The 21,647-nt window shown below is 43.1% G+C and overlaps 1 protein-coding gene across 2 annotated transcripts in view; it reads right to left on the reverse strand.

Annotated features, from left to right (window-relative positions):
- The window catches only part of celf1 (cugbp, Elav-like family member 1), a 34,239-nt gene that overhangs the window by 5,377 nt on the left and 7,215 nt on the right, over nt 1–21,647 (reverse strand). The window contains exons 2-12 of one of the 2 annotated variants that reach the window (XM_057848583.1): nt 15,794–15,981; nt 9,352–9,434; nt 8,899–8,947; nt 8,197–8,331; nt 7,970–8,049; nt 4,797–4,958; nt 4,661–4,730; nt 2,555–2,674; nt 2,390–2,488; nt 2,153–2,332; nt 1,945–2,088 (exon numbers count right to left, since the gene is read on the reverse strand). In XM_057848583.1, the coding sequence (XP_057704566.1) occupies nt 1,945–2,088; nt 2,153–2,332; nt 2,390–2,488; nt 2,555–2,674; nt 4,661–4,730; nt 4,797–4,958; nt 7,970–8,049; nt 8,197–8,331; nt 8,899–8,947; nt 9,352–9,434; nt 15,794–15,971 (1,300 nt within the window). In that variant the 5' untranslated portion in view covers nt 15,972–15,981. Of the gene's footprint in view, nt 1–1,944; nt 2,089–2,152; nt 2,333–2,389; nt 2,675–4,660; nt 4,731–4,796; nt 4,959–7,969; nt 8,050–8,196; nt 8,332–8,898; nt 8,948–9,351; nt 9,435–15,793; nt 15,982–21,647 lie in introns of both variants that reach the window. The other variant, XM_057848572.1, reaches the window with a different exon arrangement.

A 21,647-nucleotide genomic window follows, 5' to 3' on the forward strand; every position in this document is an offset into this window, starting at 1 on the left:
CTCTATGGCGTTAAGGTCAGGACAGTTGGCAGGCCAATTGAGCACAGTAATGTCATGGTCAGTAAACCATTTACCAGTGGTTTTGGCACTGTAGGCAGGTGCCAGGTCGTGCAGAAAAATGAAATTTTCATCTCCATAAAGCTTTTCAGCAGATGGACCCATGAAGTGCTCCAAAATCTCCTGATAGCTAGCTGCATTGACCCTGCCCTTGATAAAACACAGTAGAGTAGACCAACATCAGCAGCTGATATGGCATCCCAGACCATCACTGACTGTGGGTACTTGACACTGGACTTCAGGCATTTTGGCATTTCGTTCTCCTCAGTCTTCCTCCAAATTCTGGCACCTTGATTTCCGAATGACATGCAAAATTTGCTTTCATCTGAAAAAAGTACTTTGGACCACTGAGCCCAGGTCAGGAGGTGCTTCTGCCGCTGTTTCAGGTTCAAAAGTGACTTGACCAGGGGAATGAAGCACCTGTAGCCCATTTCCAGCACACGCTTGTGCACGGTGGCTCTGGATGTTTCTACTACAGACTCAGTCCACTGTTTCTGCAGGTCCCCCAAGGTCTGGAATCGGCCCTTCTTCACAATCTTTCTCAGGGTGCGGTCACCTCTTCTGGTTGTGCAGCGTTTCTTGCCACACTTTTTCCTTCCCGCAGACTTCCCACTGAGGTGCCTTTATACAGCACTCTGGGAACAGCCTATTCGCTCAGAAATGTCTTTCTGTGTCTTAGTCTCTTGCTTGAGGGTGTCCATGATGGCCTTCTGGACAGCAGTCAGGTCGGCAGTCTTGTCAATGATTGCGGTTTTGAGTAATGAACCAGGCTGGGCGTTTTTAAAAGCCCCAGGAATCTTTCGCAGGGGTTTTGAGTTAATTCGTTGATTCAGATGATTGGGTTAGTGGCTTCTTTAGAGTACCTTTTCATGATATGCCATTTTTTGGAATAGGGATTTTTGGTTTTTCTTGACTTTTTTTTCCAAAATCATCAATATTAAAACAATAAAAGGCTTGAACTTCTTCAGTTGTGTGTAATGAATCTAAAATATATGAAAGTCTAATGTTTTTCAGTCCATTACAGAAAATAATGAACTTTATCACAATATGCTAGTTTTTTGAGAAGGACTACTATAGTATACTTTCAAACTAAATAACAAATGCATAAACAAACATATTAGCTCAAATAAAAACTAACATCCTTATGTTGGTCTTCACAGGGAGCAGCTGATAGACAAGTTAAGGCATAGTCAGTGTTGCCACTAGAGGGCAGTGTATCCACCCAAATCAATATAACTAAATGCAACATTTTCAAAACAAACCATGACAACGTCCCTCTAATTAAACGAATCCTCGAAGCAGCAAAATATGATTCTAAGCTTTTTTCTAATTGAATTACTCGAGTTAAATTGCTAATCGTTGCAGCAATAACATTGGGTCAATTTCTGCTGATTTTGAGGCATGTCAGTTGCATGTCCTGTACATATTGAGTCAATTCCTGATTTTGAGGAATTTGAGGGTCATTTACTGTTGATTTGGGGACATTTATGGGTCACCTCCTGTTGATTTGGGGCATTTATGGGTCACTAGTGACCTGGGAATTCCTCCAAATATATAGGCACTGTCAATCGATAATCTCTATATATCGGGTCACTTCCTGTTGATTTTGAGGCATTCCAGGGTCACTTCCTGTTGATTTGGGGGCATTGTGGGATCACATCCTGTTCATATTGGGTAACTTCCTGTTTATATTAGGGATACACGTCCAATCAATTTGAAGTGGGAGGGTTGGCAGCGCATGAACGAATGTTGAACGAATGCTGACTGCTGCCACCCTCTCAGTTCAAATGGTTTGGACGCCAATCGCCGTCAATGGCGGCTAATGTTAATTTTTGTTAATTTGATGATAATTTGTGAAAAACTGAACCGATAAGAGTAAAGACTGACCGAAACACTTGCTAAGGTTGGTCTGCTTGTCGATGAAGACCTTGGCAGAGATGACGTTGCCGAAGGGCACGAACATCTGGAGAAGGTCTTGGTCGCCGAACTCTTGCGGGAGGTGATAAATGAACAAGTTGGCGCCTTCCGGACCTGCGTACAAACAGTCTCGGATGTAATGCATGGAGTATTATACGTCACAGATTGTCCAGCTCACCTTCCTTTTGGCTTCCCGCGGCCGAGACGCTCTGTTGCGATAGAAGGCTCTGGTTGTAGAGTCCAGGAAGCGCCGCGGCGGCAGCAGCAGCGGCATACTGCTGGATGCCTGAGTAGGCCTGACTCAGCGCCTCGGCAGTGCCGCCGCCATTGGACAATCCGCCGTTGAGAGCCGCCATCCCTGCCGGGCGCAAAGGTCAGCGCCCGAGCGGAGTCCGGACGCCACGACGGTCAGTACCTGCGAGCGAGCTCGCGTTGCCGGCGGCAAGAGACTGCAGCGTTCCCAGGGACGCCACGGGGTTGACGGACGACGCGCCGCTGGAGGTAGGGGAGGAGCCTGGCGCCGTGGGAACGTCGGGGTCAGAACGGCCGGAGCGGCTCCAAAGCCAAAGCGGACCGTTACCTGAGCTGGTAAGCGCGCTTAACGGACTGCTGGACGCCGTCGCTCCGCCGGAGCCGCCTGCCGAGGCCTGCCCGGCCGTTGCCGCTGCCAACGCGGCCAAGTTTTGCATGGCATTGAGACCTGAAGCACACACCATAGGTGTCAGCGACACTCGTCCGCCGCCATCGACGGCGATAGATGTGCGATACGTTCAGAGCGGGAGGGTGGCAGCGACTCCTCCCACTTCAAACGGATTGACGTCTATCGCTGTCAGTGGCGGTCGCACTGGGTGAGAAAAGGCTTTGACATTGAGAATATAATAAGATCGTTATGACATAATTTTTGATGTGTGATGAAAACATCGCCCCTACCCGATTTTAAGCTTTCCAATGATGTATCACACATGCATATAGGACAATTTTGAAATTTGGCCAAATTGGTGGTCTCAGAGCGGAACTTCAAGTCTAGTGCTGCAACGATTAATCGATTAACTCGAGTATTCGATTAGAAAAAAAGATTCAAATTAAATTTTGCTGCTTCGAGTATTCGTTTAATTAAAGTGGCGTTGTAATGTCTTTTTTTTTAAGTGTTTGCATTTTGTTTTATTGATTTGGATGGATACACTGCCCTCTAGTCTGCCTCATTTCACATGGCTGAATCCAGCTGCTCCTTGTTTAGACCAACATAAGCCAAGTTTTTGTTTGAGCTAATGTTTTTTTTGATGCATTCGTAATTTAGTTTAAAAGTATATCTAGCCAATTTTTGTGGGAATATTTGTCTGAACCATTTGCTAACATAATTTGTTATTTGAACTAGTTCATCGACTAATCGACTACTAAAATAATTGATAGCTGCAGCCCTATTCAAGTCACCTGTTTTCCGCCATATATATACACATTTTATATATATATATTACATTGAAATTTAAAAAACCAGAAAATTACAATGGTAGCTTTGCTTTGGCAGGTATACTCTTTGGGGGTCACTTCCTGTTGATTTGGGGATTTTTAGCGTCCCTTCCTGTTGATAGCAGATCGCTTCCGGTTGATTTGGGGAACTTTCGGGGTCACTTCCTGTAGATATCAGTTCACTTCCTTCCAGATGACTTCTTGTTGATTTTGAGGCGTTTTAGCATCACATCCTGTAGGAATTAGGCCACTTCCTGTTGATATCAGTGCACTTCCTGTTGATATTAGTTCGCTTCTTGCTGATTTAGGGGCATTTCAGGGTCACTTCCTGTTGATTTTGAGACGTTTTAAGGTCCCTTACGATTGATATCAGATCACTTCCTGTTGATTTGGGGGCATTTTAGCGTCACATCCTGTAGATACCCGGTCAGTTCATGTGGATTTTGTGGCATTTCAGGGTCACTTCCTGTTCAGTCACTTGGGTTGGAAATCAATTTGGAGTGAATGCAATTTTTTTAAATGACTGGCAAATCGGACCATTGGAAATCACTGGGAAATTTTACCCATTACAAATGAATGGGTATGTTTTTGGCATATTTGGCATATCATATCACATTTACACATCCAAAAATTCAGGAAGCTAAGGGGCAAAAACGTTTTATACAATTTCAGCCAAAATTTGCCCAAAACCTTCGCATTCATTTCTAATGGCCAAAATCCCATTGATTTCCCATGGCCCTATTTGCCATTCATTTCGATGGCAGAAAAACTTTCACTTTCACCGTTCACTCCCCATTGATTTTCAATGGAAACACCAGCGAAACTCTACATTGTCACACCCCAAAACGTATCTCTATTGGTAGTTGTGATTCTTGATCAAAAACTTTCCATTGCCATTTAACTGGACATGCCTTTGACGCCCATGTACACACATTCCAATGAAGTCCAGAAACCTTGATGCTATTGACGGCCGTAAACGTCAATTCATTTAAAAGGAAGTGATCTGTATTGAACAGGATGTGACCCCAAAATGCCCCTTAATCAACAGGAAGTGACCCTCCAATGCCTCAAAAGCAACAGATAGTGACCCGATATACCAACCATCACAGCAAAGCCACCACTGTAATTTCTCCAGAAATGGTATTTTCTAGTTCCCTATCTTCGTTGTAACTCAATTAACACATTGCAAACTATCCATTCCATTTTTGTGCGCATGTACCTGAAGCGGGGTGCAGGTTGCCGAGCGCGTTCCCAGTGGAGGCTGACTGCTGCAGCAGCTGCAAGTAAATCTTCGCACGGCCAGCAAGCGTCAGTCACTGTAGGGAACACTGTGCGTGCGGTCGGAGGTTGCTTACCGCCAGGTACTGTGGTCCCAGACTTCCCAGCCCGGTCAGGTTACCCCACACGGACGCGGCGCTGAGTTGCTGCATTTGTTGCTGCAGCTGCAGCGCCATGCGCTTCTGCTCCTTGTCCTTCTGCGTGTCGGCAAACTTCACCACGATGGGGGACGAGCAGCCCTGAAGGTTACACGCAAGCGCGGTAGTTGGTAAGAGGGAAATTGATTTTTTCCCTGAAGCGATTTGGTGCCCAGACCCGGCGGCATGGGCGGGCATTAGGGGGCCGTGCCCGCCCTGAGGGACGGCTGTGCCCGCCCTAGCTCGATTAAACTGTACGGTGTAATTTTTAAATTTTTTTATTTTACATCTTTCACAAAAACACACACACACACAGGGAGAATGAACCCTATATTCCAGTGTTTTTCAATCGATTGTGCCGCCGCCGCGAGAAATTAGCCAATGTCGCTTTTTTTTAACATCGTCGGGCAAAGTTGCAGTAGGAAGGAAGGAAGGAATGTGGAAAAAGTTTTCGGTTGTGTGCAGATGAGTCGTGTTGCGTTCAAGAACTGCTCGGATTTCTAGCCGTCAGCCACTTTGCTCTCCGTAACAATGTGGACCCCAGCACTTCTACTGTTCATTATTTGACTCGTCAGTGTCGATATATACAAAAGTGTCGTTTCCATTTTATCCATATGTGACGACCGTTAATCCTCCCTCTTTGTTTTATTCCAACACATTATCGAAGACAGCTAGGTGGGAGATACCTAGAAATCCGAGCAGTTCTTGAACGCGACACGAGCGGCTATCTAGCGCCATGGCGCCATACAAGCTTAAACTCATCTCCAAATGAACCCCCGTCGCTTCAGAACAAGTCGATGGATTCTTTTGTACGCCTTCGTGAAAACACAGAAAAATGGGCAACTTTTTTGAGGAAAACAACAAAGGTAAATAAGAACGCCCTGACAGCCAGTTACTTTGTTGCTAAATCCCAAAAGTCCCAAACTGTGGCAGAGACGTTAATACTACCTGTCTGCAAAGCCATTGTCAGCGAGACGACCTGCCCTGATGTGCTTAAATGCATTGCTCAAGTCCTCTGTCTGATAGTTTTTCAAGCCTAATTGCTAAACGTTTCACACTGAGTAAGTATAAATACTGAGAAATTATTTTATAATTAAATATACTATACAGAAAGTAATTTAGGAACATTTTGGTGTGGTGTTCCGCGAGATTTTTTCCAACGTAAAAACGTCCCGTGACTCAGACAAGGTTGAAAAACACTGCTCTAGTCATCCTACCTTGATCTGTCGTCACAATCACAGCAGCGAATGTAGTCATTTTCTAGCCAATCACAGATAAGGGGGGCGGGCTGAGTAGCCGGTGCTGTGCCGAAAAATAGCCGCCCCGCGTGAAATGTCCCCCTCCAACGGGAACGCTTATTTATAACGCTTTATTGAGCGTTTATTTGATTTATTTGTTTATTTATTTTATTGTTGAGCGCCCACACGTCACTCGTACAGCTTTTTCTTACCAATCGATGGACATGGAAACAATTTTCTTATACCGTGAATATATGTATTATTTTACTCTGCTTGAACTAAATGTCATAACTGTGTGATTGTCATTGAGATATGGTCGTGAAAACCTGTAGACTAATACATTTCTGTTCAAAGATGGTTATGTGGCCCAGTCCACAATTTGTTAGTAAAATAAAGTACTAGTATTTTGTCTAATTTATTTATTTAAAAGTGATTTTACAGTCGTAAATCCATTACTGTAACGAGTCCATGAAAACATCTGATGTTTTCACCTCAATAAAGCGTTATAAATAAGCGTTCCCGTCAGGGGGGGACATTTCACGCGGGGCGGCTATTTTTCGGCACAACACCTGCTATTGTGTACTGCGATTGGATAGGGATTGCTCCAGTTACAGAAATGGCGATTGAGCGGCTCCTCTGTTGCTAATTCAAATTGGAATGGACATCCGTGTTTTTTTTTTTTCAAGAAACTAAAGACGAACTCAAGCCATGACAAACACGCGGCCGAAAGTCAACATGAAGGGATAGCGCTGCCACCTCCTGCAGTTTCACTGACTGACACTATCATCAGAAAATATAACGGGTAAAAACGCCACTGTTACGGCTAAATTTACATTGAAGTAGTGTCCCCCCCCCCAAAAAAATGTAATGCCCCCCCGTAATTTCTTTCTGCAGCCGGGTCTGGTGCCCCCCCCAAAGGATGGCACCCTAGGCAACACCTAGCTGCTTATGCCCAGGGCCGACCCTGGGTGTTTGGCGGGGCTATAGTGAGCCATTTTCGGGGTTTAAAAAAATGGTTAAAGAAGGTTCTTATTCGCCCGGAGGTTGTGACGTTTGTAGTGGGCTTTGGGTGCTCTCAAAGTGGGTAAAAACATTGAAAAGTACAGCTGAAAATGACCCGGGAGGTCCTCTTGTTGAAATTCTCATGTTAGACTGGAGATACAACAAGGTAAGAGGCTGTGATGTCGGCAGCCAATCAGCTCACCAGATAATAAGAACAAATGAGAGAGGATTTGTTTGTTCATCAGCATAGGGGAGGCTGCGATAGTACGCAGCCAATCAACTCATCGGATAAAGCCACTCTAATTGGTGGACTCGTTCGTCCATCGTAATGGGGGAGACTGCAATGGTGCTGATTGGGGCCCTGATATGTCAATCTTACAGCAGGAACCAATAAAACACCTTGTATGAGTGCCCGTGGGTTAGGGTCAGACGGTTAACCGAAATTTACCGTTACAGAGATGGTTCATGATTACCGACTTAATTTTGACCTTGTGAATAAATTTGTTTTTTTAATGAAACAAACAAAAAAAATAGTCTTTTCAGCCCACTTTGGTAATGGCTATGATTATTCCCTGGTAAGAAGGCACAGCCATCGCTTATGTGTGAAGTCACGTGGCTAAAGTATGTATCGTCCCTATCATTGTTCAGACCAAACATACGCCCTTGATTACGCTGCGACTTACTGTGTAATGACGTTTTATGGCGACTCCAATTCTGTTCCCTGCTTATGTAAAACCAAACCAAACCGGTTCTTGGGAAGTACACGATTGGAACTGACAAAGCACGGCTGGAGCGCTAGCACCGAACGGGCACACTGGTGTAACTTGGTGGAAAAGGGACCTGTGCCCCGGAGTAAGTAAGTGCGCTATTCACCTCCATAGTCTGGGACTGGTGCATGGACTTGATGGCCGCTTGGGCCATCTGCCTGGCTGTGAAGGTCACAAAGGCGCAGCCTGAAACACATAAACATGCCTGTGTCTACAACAGAAGTGGACTGACACCAGGACAAAGAGAGTAGACGCTAGCTGTTATTCCAGCACTGTTTCAGGGTGCGGAGCATGCCGTCTTTCATCCGCCGAATTCCGGAAGACTGCGCTCACCTCGGCTCAATCCATCGGGGCCTCGTAGTATCCGACACTCTTCAATTTGACCGTAAGGTGAGAACATCAAGCGCATATCGTTCTCGTTACACTTCTTGGAGATCATGCCGATGAACAGCTTTCTGTCCTCTACCGCTGCAAAAAAAAAAAAAAAAGAGTTAATCATAGAAATATGTTTTGGTTTCTTTCAGAGGACGTCTGCCAACTGGCTGCCACAACTAAATGTCAACTCCACTTTATTTCTAAAGCACTGTGCTGGCTAGAGTTGCCAGTGCGAAGAACCAGTTGACATTTTACAGTATGTAACCGCCACCTTGCAGTCAGGAAGTGACCTGTAAATGCCTGAAAAGGAAGTGACTAAAAATCAACAGGAAATGACCCGAACTTGATTTTAAGACACATTGTTTGCTTAAAAAGAGCAAAACTGTTTTTTTTTTTTTTTATATAAAATAAAAAATAAAGTAAAAATATTCTTCAAATCTTAAGAAATGTTTTTTTCTTTCAGAACAGTAAATATTGTATTTACTGTATGTAGTCGTCAATCATTCGTTGGAATCCTATGATGAGAAACATTCAGTCTATGCACGTGACTTACTTTCGCGGGCCACACAAAATGACGCGGCGGGCCGGAGCTGACCCACGGGCCGCGATTTTGACCCCTGTGTTGTCACGTGAATGATCATGTGACGGCGTCATCCTCACCGTTGTTCTTCTCGCTGTCGGCCGGCTTCATCTGGATTGGGTGGTGCATCTGGAGGCGGCAAAAGAGTCAACAAAAGTCATTGCCCAAGTCAAGTTGGGGCAACACAACATCCTGTCAAAAACCCACGATTCAAAATAAAAGCATGACGCTGATACGGCGGTTTCCTCGCATTTCGTTGCCTGTTTACTCGGCAGACCGTTGCACTGCATTCCTTTTACTATGTTCTAATAATGAATGATTGAAATGTGTTTGGCTCTTGTTTTATTCTAGTCATATTCAAATTATAACATTTAATGTGTTTTAGTACAGCTTGGAACGAATTAGGGGATATACACGTAAAAAGCCATTCAATATACGAAAAAAAAATCATGATACGAAAGCCACTCTGGAACAAATTTATTTGTAGTAATTAGTATTTTGAGATACCACTAAACAAGGCTGCTGCCACTCACCCCTGGAAGAATCTTCATGTTGTGAAGAGCGTTCTGTGCTTCCAAGGCTGACTTGCGGGTGTAGTACGTGATGAAGCAGCATCCTGCCACCACACAACACGTGCAGTTAGTGACAAAGGAAAATCTGGACTCTAACGAGATTTTTCTTTTCCCAGAAAAAAATGGTTTCTACCTTTATCCAGGTTTTAGTTAGCCCTCCCATTCCAAATTGATTGGACGTCTATAGAGCTGCAACTAACTATTATTTTCGTAATCAATTAATCGTTTAGTTAATCGTACGATTAATTCACAAATCTCACTTTTTTTCAATGACCTTCCCAATTTAACTTGAAGTTACAGTGCCTTGCAAAAGTATTCGGCCCCCTTGAATCTTGCAACCTTTCGCCACATTTCAGGCTTCAAACATAAAGATATGAAATTTAATTTTTTTGTCAAAAATCAACAACAAGTGGGACACAATCGTGAAGTGGAACAACATTTATTGGATAATTTAAACTTTTTTAACAAATAAAAAACTGAAAAGCGGGGCGTGCAATATTATTCGGCCCCTTTACTTTCAGTGCAGCAAACTCACTCCAGAAGTTCAGTGAGGATCTCTGAATGATCCAATGTTGTCCTAAATGACCGATGATGATAAATAGAATCCACCTGTGTGTAATCAAGTCTCCGTATAAATGCACCTGCTCTGTGATAGTCTCAGGGTTCTGTTTGAAGTGCAGAGAGCATTATGAAAACCAAGGAATACACCAGGCAGGTCCGAGATACTGTTGTGGAGAAGTTTAAAGCCGGATTTGGATACAAAAAGATTTCCCAAGCTTTAAACATCTCAAAGAGCACTGTGCAAGCCATCATATTGAAATGGAAGGAGCATCAGACCACTGCAAATCTACCAAGACCCGGCCCTCCTTCCAAACTTTCTTCTCAAACAAGGAGAAAACTGAGCAGAGATGCAGCCAAGAGGCCCATGATCACTCTGGATGAACTGCAGAGATCTACAGCTGAGGTGGGAGAGTCTGTCCATAGGACAACAATCAGTCGTACACTGCACAAATTTGGCCTTTATGGAAGAGTGGCAAGAGAAAAGCCATTTCTCAAAGATATCCATAAAAAGTCTTGTTTAAAGTTTGCCACAAGCCACCTGGGAGACACACCAATCATGTGGAAGAAGGTGCTGTGGTCAGATGAAACCAAAATTGAACTTTTTGGCCACAATGCAAAACGATATGTTTGGCGTAAAAGCAACACAGCTCATCACCCTGAACACACCATCCCCACTGTCAAACATGGTGGTGGCAGCATCATGGTTTGGGCCTGCTTTTCTTCAGCAGGGACAGGGAAGATGGTTAAAATTGACGGGAAGATGGATACAGCCAAATACAGGAACATTCTGGAAGAAAACCTGTTGGTATCTGCACAAGACCTGAGACTGGGACGGAGATTTATCTTCCAACAGGACAATGATCCAAAACATAAAGCCAAATCTACAATGGAATGGTTCAAAAATAAACGTATCCAGGTGTTAGAATGGCCAAGTCAAAGTCCAGACCTGAATCCAATCGAGAATCTGTTGAAAGAGCTGAAGACTGCTGTTCACAAACACTCTCCATCCAACCTCACTGAGCTCGAGCTGTTTTGCAAGGAAGAATGGGCAAGAATGTCAGTCTCTCGATGTGCAAAACTGATAGAAACATACCCCAAGCGACTTGCAGCTGTAATTGGAGCAAAAGGTGGCACGACAAAGTATTAACGCAAGGGGGCCAAATAATATTGCACGCCCCACTTTTCAGTTTTTTATTTGTTAAAAAAGTTTAAATTATCCAATAAATTTTGTTCCACTTCACGATTGTGTCCCACTTGTTGTTGATTCTTGACAAAAAAATTAAAATTTTATATCTTTATGTTTGAAGCCTGAAATGTGGCGAAAGGTTGCAATGTTCAAGGGGGCCGAATACTTTTGCAAGGCACTGTATTTTAGGCATGCTGTAAGTAAGGAATACCCATTATGTCGATCGCGATCGACTAGTCAATTGCAAGGCTAGCGTGGGTAGCTCACAGCATCAAAATACAGAAAACAAAAAAAAATATATACTGTATATTTTTTGTAAATGCACAAAGTTAAAGCAACACTAGGTAACTTTCAACACTTTAGAGTGGAAAATAAGTATTTGGTCACCTAGAAACAAGCAAGATTTCTGGCTGTCAAAGAGGTCTAACTTCTTCTAATGAGGTCTAACGAGGCTCCACTCATTACCTGTATTAATGGCACCTGTTTTAACTCATTATCGGTACAAAATACACCTGTCCACAATCTCAGTCAGTCACACTCCAAGCTCCACTATGGCCAAGACCAAAGAGCTGTCAAAAGACACCAGAGACAAAGGCTGGGAAGACAATCCGCAATAGGTAAAACGCTTGGTGTGAAGAAATCAACTGTGGGAGCAATTATTAGAAAATGGAAGACATACAAGACCACTGATAATCTCCCTTGATCTGGGGCTCCATGCAAGATCTCACCCTGTGGCGTAAAAATAATAACAAGAACGGTGAGCAAAAGTCCCAGAACCACACGAGGGGACCTAGTGAATGACCTACAGAGAGCTGGGACCACAGTAACAAAGGCTAATATCAGTAACACAATGCGCCGCCAGACGTGTCCCCCTGCTGAAGAAAGTACACGTCCAGGCCCGTCTGCGGTTCGCTAGAGAGCATTTGGATGATCCAGATGAGGACTGGGAAAATGTGTTATGGTCAGATGAAACCAAAATAGAACTTTTTGGTAGAAACACAGGTTCTTGTGTTTGGAGGAGAAAGAATACAGAACTGCATCCGAAGAACACCATACCCACTGTGAACCATGGGGGTGGAAACATCATGCTTTGGGGCTGTTTTTCTGCAAAGGGACCAGGACGACTGATCTGTGTAAAGCAAAGAATGAATGGGGCCATGTATCGAGAGATTTTGAGTGAAAATCTTCTTCAATCACCAAGGGCATTGAAGATTCCTTTGCCTAACCCAAAACATCACTGCTCTAGAGGAGATCTGCATGGAGGAATGGGCCAAAATACCGAGCAACAGTGTGTGGAAAGCTTGTGAAGAGTTACAGAAAACGTTTGGCCTCCGTTTTTGCCAACAAAGGGAACATAAAGTATTGAGATGAACTTTTGGTATTGACCAAATACTTATTTTCCACCATGATTTGCAAATAAATTCTTTAAATATCAAACAATGTGATTTTCTGTTTTTTTTCCCCCACATTCTGTCGCTCATGGTTGACGTTTACCCATGTTGACAATTACAGGCCTCTCTAATATTTTCAAGTGGGAGAACTTGCACAATTAGAGGTTGACTAAATACGTATTTGCCCCACTGTATCTTGAGGGGATCTGTATCGCTTCCACCGACACTAATTAACTTTTGAGGAGGTAACAGGAACCCTGCCACACACAAAAAATAAAGCCTACAAATGTGCTGACTGCTTTACAGCATACGTCACATCCCCCTTTCTCCATTCGTTATAAAGACGGAAGACGCTGTTAATGCTCTGGCGCAAATACTGCGAAGACGGCAGAGCAACCAAAAGAGAAAAAGTTTTGTCTGAGGAGGAAAAAGAAAGGGAGGCTACCAGACTAAACACACTACACTAAGCCACACGGTTTCTAACCATCATATGCTATTGTTTAACCACAACTGGATTAATTAATTTATTACTTTTCATCTTTCACACAGCCGCTGGAAACAGAAATGTTGTTTAATCCATCTGCAGGCGACCATCATGATTTTACGACACTATGCGGGTCTGCACTGGTCCTCATGGGAAACGCAGCGCTGGTCCTCATGGGAAACACATTCTTCCTTAAAGTGCCCATGACAGCAAAAAGCAAGTTTATTTCATATTTCACACGTTATTTTATGCTCCTGAATGAAATGGACTGCTTGGATGTGTGTGGAAAAAAATCGATTTATTTATTCAATTTTTTTAATCCCGCGCCATGAAAATGAGTGACTTCCTGGATTGAGGAAGAATGCGAATATGACGTCAGCTGGGTCACCATCCCACAATAAAGCCATTGCTATATAGCATGCAGATAGACTGCGGATTCATCTGATTTTACGGATTAATTTGTTAATTTTTCGCATCATGCCAGCCCAATGTGCTGCAGGCATTTGTTGCTGCACCAGGGAGAGGCGTGTGAGCCTTTTTGGGTTTCAAAAAGTTCCCGTTCACCACGGAGAATGGCCAAAATAAGTCAGACAACTGTGGGACCATTGAACCGACGAGGAAGTGAGTAAACTACGTGTCTTGTATTATGTCCAATACAGGGATCATTGAACACGTTTTAACAAGGAGGTGGCTTGCATTTTGTGGGTGACTATGCTCCTTGTCCACTGAGAAGGCCACTCGGCCGATGACCTGTGGCTAGTCACACACCATGGTCACTTCCATCCCAACGGTCCTCTTCGTGTGGCCACCAATAGACCACAATCCACGGCTTGGCCATGAGCAGCCCCCCGCTCTGACGTCAGCTGGTTTGTCCACCGGGAATGGGCTATTTTCGGCGTTCATTCCCAGCGATGAGCACTGCCAGCCCGCCGAGGACGCAGCAGAATGACGTGCCTAAATTTGCTCGCTGCGGGGGCTGGCCGATTGGTGAAGATAATCAACCCCACCGCCGTGTGTGACATGAGTCGGGCTAGTTTTGTGTGATTTTGCGTTTTCGAAAGACTTGGAAAAGCTGCTCAGTTCGGGTTAGCATGTTGGCTAGCTGTCACGCCTCCGGTTTTGTTTAAGCTCTTTCCTCCGTCTTCGAAGCCAGGGCAGGGAAATGACAAAAGCTGAACTAACTCCGGTGGCATAAAATACCGTTCGGGAGAGAAAGAAGTCTGCAGTTTTGACCATTATGCAGTATTTTTTCCCTGTCGTAGTGAATAAATGCATTTTTAATATTTCATATGGCATTTACAAGACTGTTCTTTGTCATGGCCATACAATTTAGCAATTGGGGAGATATAAATAGATAACTAGAACATTCTGTAAAATATTGGCATAGAGGGATTGAAACAATCATGACATTTTGCTGATCTCTGTCGTATTTTCCCCATTCTGAATCTTCCCCCTTAATGGGCTGAATTCTAAATCAGATGAAATATTGACCCTGCCGTCGTCATCATCCAGCTGGGGACGCTAGAGGGCTACAATGACAGGCGGGGCTAATCTGCAGATTAAAAGACTAATTTCTCATCATCTGCGCTTTGCCAAATTGTTGTATATAGTCAAATCCTCTCAAAATATGATTTTAATTGACATAATAATGCTATTTAAGATTTTTTTATGCTGTCACAGGCACTTTTAGGCAAAATACTACCGCTTTTGTTCACCAGCGTCGCTAAAATCAACCAAAACTAAAAATTTACCAAGTGTTATGTTATGTTATTATTATGTTGTGGGGGCAACATAACCTCATATGTTGATCACACAACATACTTAACTATGTACATTTAAAAAACAATGAATAGGAGGTTGTGTTGAAAGGAGACTAAGATATTTTGTCAATGGGTTTATGTGTGTTTTTTTATAGAAGAAATGAGACAACTTTACTATTTAACAATAACTCTAGTGCTAATATGCTTCTCCAAAATACAATACAAAAAGACACTTTAGACCAGCGGTCTCAAACCGACTCCACAAAGGGCCGCAGTGGGTCCTGGTTTTTGTTCCAACAGATCCAGCACAAACAGTTCAACCAATGAGGTTTCTACTAACATAAGCAGCACCTGATTGCAATCAACTGATTACACTTGTAAGAAACCAGATTGGTGAAAAGGTATTTGTCTCGTTTGGTTGGAATGAAATCCAGTACCCCCTGCGGCCCTTTGAGGACCGGTTTGAGACCACTGCTTTAGACACTGATTATCATTATCGCCAATTAGTTTAGCGTTCTGTGCTAAATAGTAACATTTCATCAACAAAGTACACAAACAATACAATTGGATTTATTTACTCATCTCTGACGGAGGCAAACTGGATCTAACAACACAAAAGACAATCTAACTCTCGACACTGCCTGTTATTGATCAGCAACCTGACCTGAGTGTAGCAGTGAACTCTAGCTCGCTCGCTCTAATCACTGGCGCGCGTGCGTAGTCTCACATTACACACAAACAAGGACTCAAATGGAACTGCTCATAGCTTCTGGCAAAAATCGATTATCAAATTCGTTGGCAACTAATTCATTTATTAACTGTTGCAGCCTTAGAAGTCTACTATTAGTAAACTCATTAAAATTCACAGCAGAGGGTAGAAAAGACCAACATTATTGGATCATTGGATGTCCATCCTCGTTAACATTTTGGCAGTTTTACCGCACATAATCAACAAGTATCAATGAGGACCCAAAAGCAATCCTGACCTCAAATACAGACTATGACAACCAACAAGGCTGACCTTTGCTCTGCGGCGGGTTCTGGCTGCGGTCCCTGAGAACGTTGATCTCGTAGACAGCGCCGTATGGCTCAAAGAGCTCACGCAGTTGCTCCTCGGACCAAGAGCGCGGGATCTGACCCACAAACATCTTGATGGCGTCTACATCCGGTTGGTCGGGGTGGTCTAGAGACCCATTCATCTTCTTGCCGCTGCACAGAAACAAAAAGACTATCGGCAATCAAAACAGTGCATATTTTCCGCGTCGACTGTACCGCTGCCGGTTTTGGATGAGAATCTGCATTTATTCCATATCAATTTCCTGTAACATTTGGTTTGAAACAGTGTTGCTATCGTCAATGATTACTTGTTCATGACGATGACAAGATGATAACTAGCTAAAAACATGTTTTGTGAGACTAAAACATAACGAGACAAACGCTTTTTGTCTGATGAGAACCAGACGAAAATGCGCGATAGTTTCCGTCACCTGTTCACAATGTGTGACATTTTATGTATAGTTAGCCTGCATCTTAGACCGTCTTGTCAGTAACGTGTTAGTAACGCGTTACTGTAATCTGATTACTTTTTTCAGTAACGCGTAATCTAACGCATTCATTTTTCTACACCAGTAATCTGATTAGTTTCCTTAGTCTCTCTACGTTACTATTTTTTCATTGCCTCATAACGTATGTAGAATGAAGAATATTGTAGTCATGTACGAAGAGCATTTTGAATAGAAATGCTAAAATAAAAGGTTCCCGGTACGTGTTTCCATGACAACCTTTTAGCTATTTCCTGTTTTGGTCCCGTGTCACATGTGTTGTGGACTGAAGGCGTGGGCCAGGCGGGCTGACATTCGAGCAGAGTGTTGAGACGTTGCGAGGGAATGCTGATCTGTGGATATCCATGAATGAAGGTGAGTATTTTTCCTTCATTCTGGAGGGTATCAGCAAAAGGTTGTACACCCAACATGCGCGGCCGTTTCGTAGCTTTGCCGTAGCAACGACGGGCAGTCATCGCTCCAAGTTGGCAAGATTTGTTTACATCATATGCATGTTGCACAATTATACCGTGAGGTGATGTGTTCGTTTAACATCTGTGGGATGTGTTGTAAGTCCGATTGAGTGTAAAGTGCTTAGTTGCCGCCACGTTTTGTAGCCAAATTGACCGCGTGTGCGTTGAGAGGAGTACTTCCGGGTTGTGCACGCGCATCCGCGCCCGCCACCACCTTTGCAATTTTGTGCAGTCAGTTTGCATTGTTTTACATTGGCACTGATATGCTGTTAACCATAACCCAAAATTCAGAAGTTTTGACATTAGGCTTAATCTTAGAGTTAGTGGGGTTTAATTGGTCGGTGGAGTTGATTTCAACAAATTCCAAGCAGTTTGTCAGATATTTGTTAGTTTCAGGGCTCCGGAGTGGCCAAGCTAGCGCGAAATTCTGATATTCCCCTTTAAATTCAATCATCGGAAAGTCAGTTACATGTGATGACATTTTTCTTTTGTCATTCTTTTGTTAAGGCAGCAAAGGGAGAAAAATGGGTAAAAAGTAACTGATAGATTACTTTTAAAGTAACTTAGTTACTTTGATAATGAAGTAATCAGTAAAGTAACTAGATTACTCTTTTGAGGCGTAATCAGTAATCAGTAATTAAATTACTTTTTCAAGTAATCCGTGACAACACTGATCTTACAAGTCTCTGGTTATGTCACTCAGGACCTGCTGCTCGCGGTCTAGCTAGGATTTAGCTCCAACGTCTACATTTCAATATTGCCCCCCGTGGTCGTGTTTCTGGCTAGCAGTCGATTGTTTCATGGGTAAACAACTTCTGGGAAACGGGTGATGTGAAGAAAATGAAACCTGGCTTTCCACAGCAAGGTCACCCCAAAACATTGACGTGGTGAGACAATCTGTTTTGCGATCTCCCCGACAGTCTGCCCGCAAACACGCATCTGATCTTGGGTTGTCTGCTCGTTCTCTGAGACGAATCCTCCATGAAGAATTGAAATGTCATCCCTACAAATTAGTTACGGGGCAGGAACTTAATCCACGCGATGTTATTGCTCGTGAAAATGCATGTGAGGCGCTTTCGGGTTTGCCTGATGACACACTTATTTTCTTCAGTGATAAGGCTCACTTCCATCTTTCGGGATCTGTAAATAAGCAAAACATGCGCTAATGGAGTCCTGAAAACCCCAGGAACTTCATTAACGTCCTCTACACGTACTACGTGTAACTGTTTGGTGTGCACTATTGTGAGTAGCCATAATTTGCCCATGGTATTTTGAAGAAAACAAACAGGCAGTATCAGTGACATCTGATCATTACGTCGTCATGATCAATGAGTGTTTCCTGCCAACAGATGGGTGTGGACCGGGGGGCAGTAATGAAATGTCTACGGAATGCATGTTGCGTTGCGACGATTGAGCGACCACTTGAAAAAAATGCCTCAACAGCGAAAGTGCATTCCAACTTTGTCCACCCCATGATGCTAACTGGGGTTCCTGAAAAATAAACACAAAATAAATAATGCGCGTTAAGAATCAAACTTTAAGCCCCACTTTCTCAAATAAGTCGATCCCTACCATCCTCAGAGCAACCATCGCTTCAGGGTGCCAAATTTAAATAAGCAAGTTGCTCTGCCCCACTCTGTATCATATGTGTTTTTGGATAAATTTTATTTTTAATTGAGAGGGTTTTAGAGGTATTTAAAGGGTTAATTCCGTTTTACGCTGAAATCCAGGTTACATCGCCAGCGCAGGAATGGAACTCGTCCGTAAACCGGGGACTAACTGTGTTAAATTTTTCTTTTACTAACATTAATTTCAGTAGTAAATGACTGTAACTAGAGATGCCCCCAATCTGATCACATCATTTTCAGAGGATCAGAATCTGGCAAAAAATAGATCGGGTTATTAAAATGTAAAGTTATTTTTAAGCATTAACTCATTGAATTCCATTGACGGCGAACGATTCCTGTTAGCCCCCTCCCCCCAACCCTCGTCAAAATGGATTGGACATCTATCGCCATCAATGGCAGTGAAACATGATCACTCGATGCCAAGTTTGCCAGTTCGAACATATTTAACCTCGATTGCTGTCAATGTCAGTGAATAAATTCAGGACTACTAGCAATATACAGTACAATCCAGAGGTATAACAATTAGGAATGTCCCCGATCTGATCACGTGACCTGAAATCTGGCCCGATTCGGTTTTTAAGATATCTTTTTGTAAGTTTTTTTTCAAGAATATTGTAAAAAGTAACAAAAAAATCTGTATTTTTTACAACTCAACATCTTAAAAGAATTGGGAGGAAAATGGTCATGCATTTAAAAATTTATGTATTTAAAAAAAATTAAATGGCTACAAATCAACAAAATAATTCAGATGGACAAGGGTATTGTCAAAAGAAACAACAAATATTTTGTAACATATTTTTACATAAATTAACAAATTCCAGAAGTATCTGATCAGTACTCTGTACCGGCAGATCCTCAAAATCAGGTGACTCAGAGTCAAACTCAGGTGTAAAAATATGTGACTGGTATATAGAACTGTAACCTTAACAACGCAAAAAAAAGTCTGTATTTTTAACAGATTTATTACGTTCTTGGTCTTGAGGTCTCGGGCAAGTATTGTTCTCAAATTGTGGTCTTGACACGACTGGAATGCAAACCCAAAAACTGAAATTTGGTCATCTTTGCTCGCGGATTTTTTTCCGATCAGAACTTGTGGTCCAAAACGGAAGTAGCCTTTTGAATTCAAGTTGTGTCCATTCATGATTTGCGTAAGAAATTATCAACGGAAGCTACAGAACCCGATGAAAGCGGCGCAAATACGAGAAAGTGCGACTTACACGGGACTGGAATTCAAAGAGCAGTGATCCACCATCATTTCCGGGAGAAAATCCAGTTTGAAAGACGCCATGACGAATTGGGACGAGGACGCTAAAAAGACGAACGAGGGCGAGCCGCCGGCCGGGAGCTCTACCAGGAGTGGATCCGCGCGTGGACCGGCCGCCCTCCGCGAGAAGCGCGCTCAAAACATGAGGCCCGAGAAACGCAGAGTAGAGGACGACGGTAGAAAATGGATCGAGCCGGCGGGATGACGCGGGGGCCAGAGGGCGTGATGGCCACAATCAAAATGCTGATGACCCGTGGCCTTTGTCAACGTTTCTCCTAGGCAAGCAGATCTGGCTGCAGCGTCAGATAAACAGGGTGTCAGATTGATGGCGATAAGGCCCGCTGGGCAGCGGGAATGAAAAGAGTCAGTCAATGCAGTCGAGCGGCCGGCCCGTAATCCCCGGACCAGCGCCGCCGCCACCGCCCGACAGATCAGTTCCGGCTGCGCAAATTTGGAGTTTAACTCATTGGACTAGGAACTAGGCTTGGGAACCTCTGGGTAGCTCACGATACGATTTGTGATACAAGACAACGATGACCTCACGATATGGCGATACAACAATTATCAGGAAATCATTCTAGGATATTATACAAAACAACTACCGTAATTTTCGGACTATAAGGCGTGCCTGACTATAAGCCGTCACCCACCAAATCTGACACAAAAACGGCATTTGTTCATAGATATGCCGCACTGGCCGATAAGCCGCATCTGTCCTCACTGTATTAGAGGATATTTATACCAAAGGATATTAACAGGTAAAACTTTATTTTACAGTGGTATCATAATACTGTCATAAGATCAAATGAACCACCATGAAGCTTTGAACCAATTGGCTGCAAAGTTCCATTGCTTCAAAAAGCTTCATTTGGCCATCACTGCTCCCGTAGGGGAGACAGTCAACCTCTGCTCCCACCTTCATTGTTGTCGTCCAACATGCCTCCTAGTATGCATTGCAGCGCTACAGATTCATGTTCTGTGCTAATAGTTTCTTCAGTTACTGTTCCAGTTGTTTCATTAATTGCCTGTCATTGTATTTGGTAACACTACCGGATGACACAAAATGGCACCTGTCATTAGCATTCATTAATGCTCATTGCAGTGTCATGTCATAATTATGATGGTCTTATGACAATCTTATGATGCCGCTGTCAAATAAAGTGTTGCCTATTAACCCAAATGAATAAACAGATAAGCCGCACTGGACTATAAGCCGCAGGAGTCAAAATGAGGGGGAAAAGTAGCGGTTTATAGTCCGAAAATTATGGTAATAAACAGAAAAACAGGCTATTTTCATCCACTAGCACACATCCAATCTGTTTGAAGTGGGAGGATGGCAGCGAATGAACGTTTGTACAGTCGCTGCCATCCCTCCCACTTCAAATGAATTGGACGTCTAAAAATGTACTTCTAAAAGTAATTTTACTAAGCCATACTTTTTACTTTTACTTGAGTAGATTTATAGAGAAAAAAACGCTACTCTTATTCTGCTACTTAGGGCTACACAAGAGTTGTTACATTTTTCCTCTTTATTCTACATATTAGAGGTTGTTGTTTTTTTTTTTTTTGCTAGCGATGCTATTGCCACGACCAATGAGATGTCACAACAATAATCACATGACTCCATTACACTAATAGGACGGAAGCTTGCCACTCTATGATCACGCAAGCCTGTTCAATTATCTTCTTTTGTTTCTGTTCTTGATTATGGGGACATCCTGTACTGTCATGCAGCTCCATCAACTCCAACAGTTAAACCCGGTCTATCACAGTGCAGTACGTTTCATCACCAATGACAATTTCTACACTCATCATTGTACCCTTTATCAAAACGTTGGTTGGTCCTCACTACAGTCAAGAAGAAATATCCATATCATGTTATTCATCTATAAGGCTTTACTGTACAAACTTCCGAACTACCTCACATCTCTACCGTCATTCAAATCCAGTAACTACAAAATACGATCAT

The sequence above is a fragment of the Corythoichthys intestinalis genome, chromosome 1 (genome assembly GCF_030265065.1).
Source record: "Corythoichthys intestinalis isolate RoL2023-P3 chromosome 1, ASM3026506v1, whole genome shotgun sequence".
Lineage (NCBI taxonomy): Eukaryota > Metazoa > Chordata > Actinopteri > Syngnathiformes > Syngnathidae > Corythoichthys > Corythoichthys intestinalis.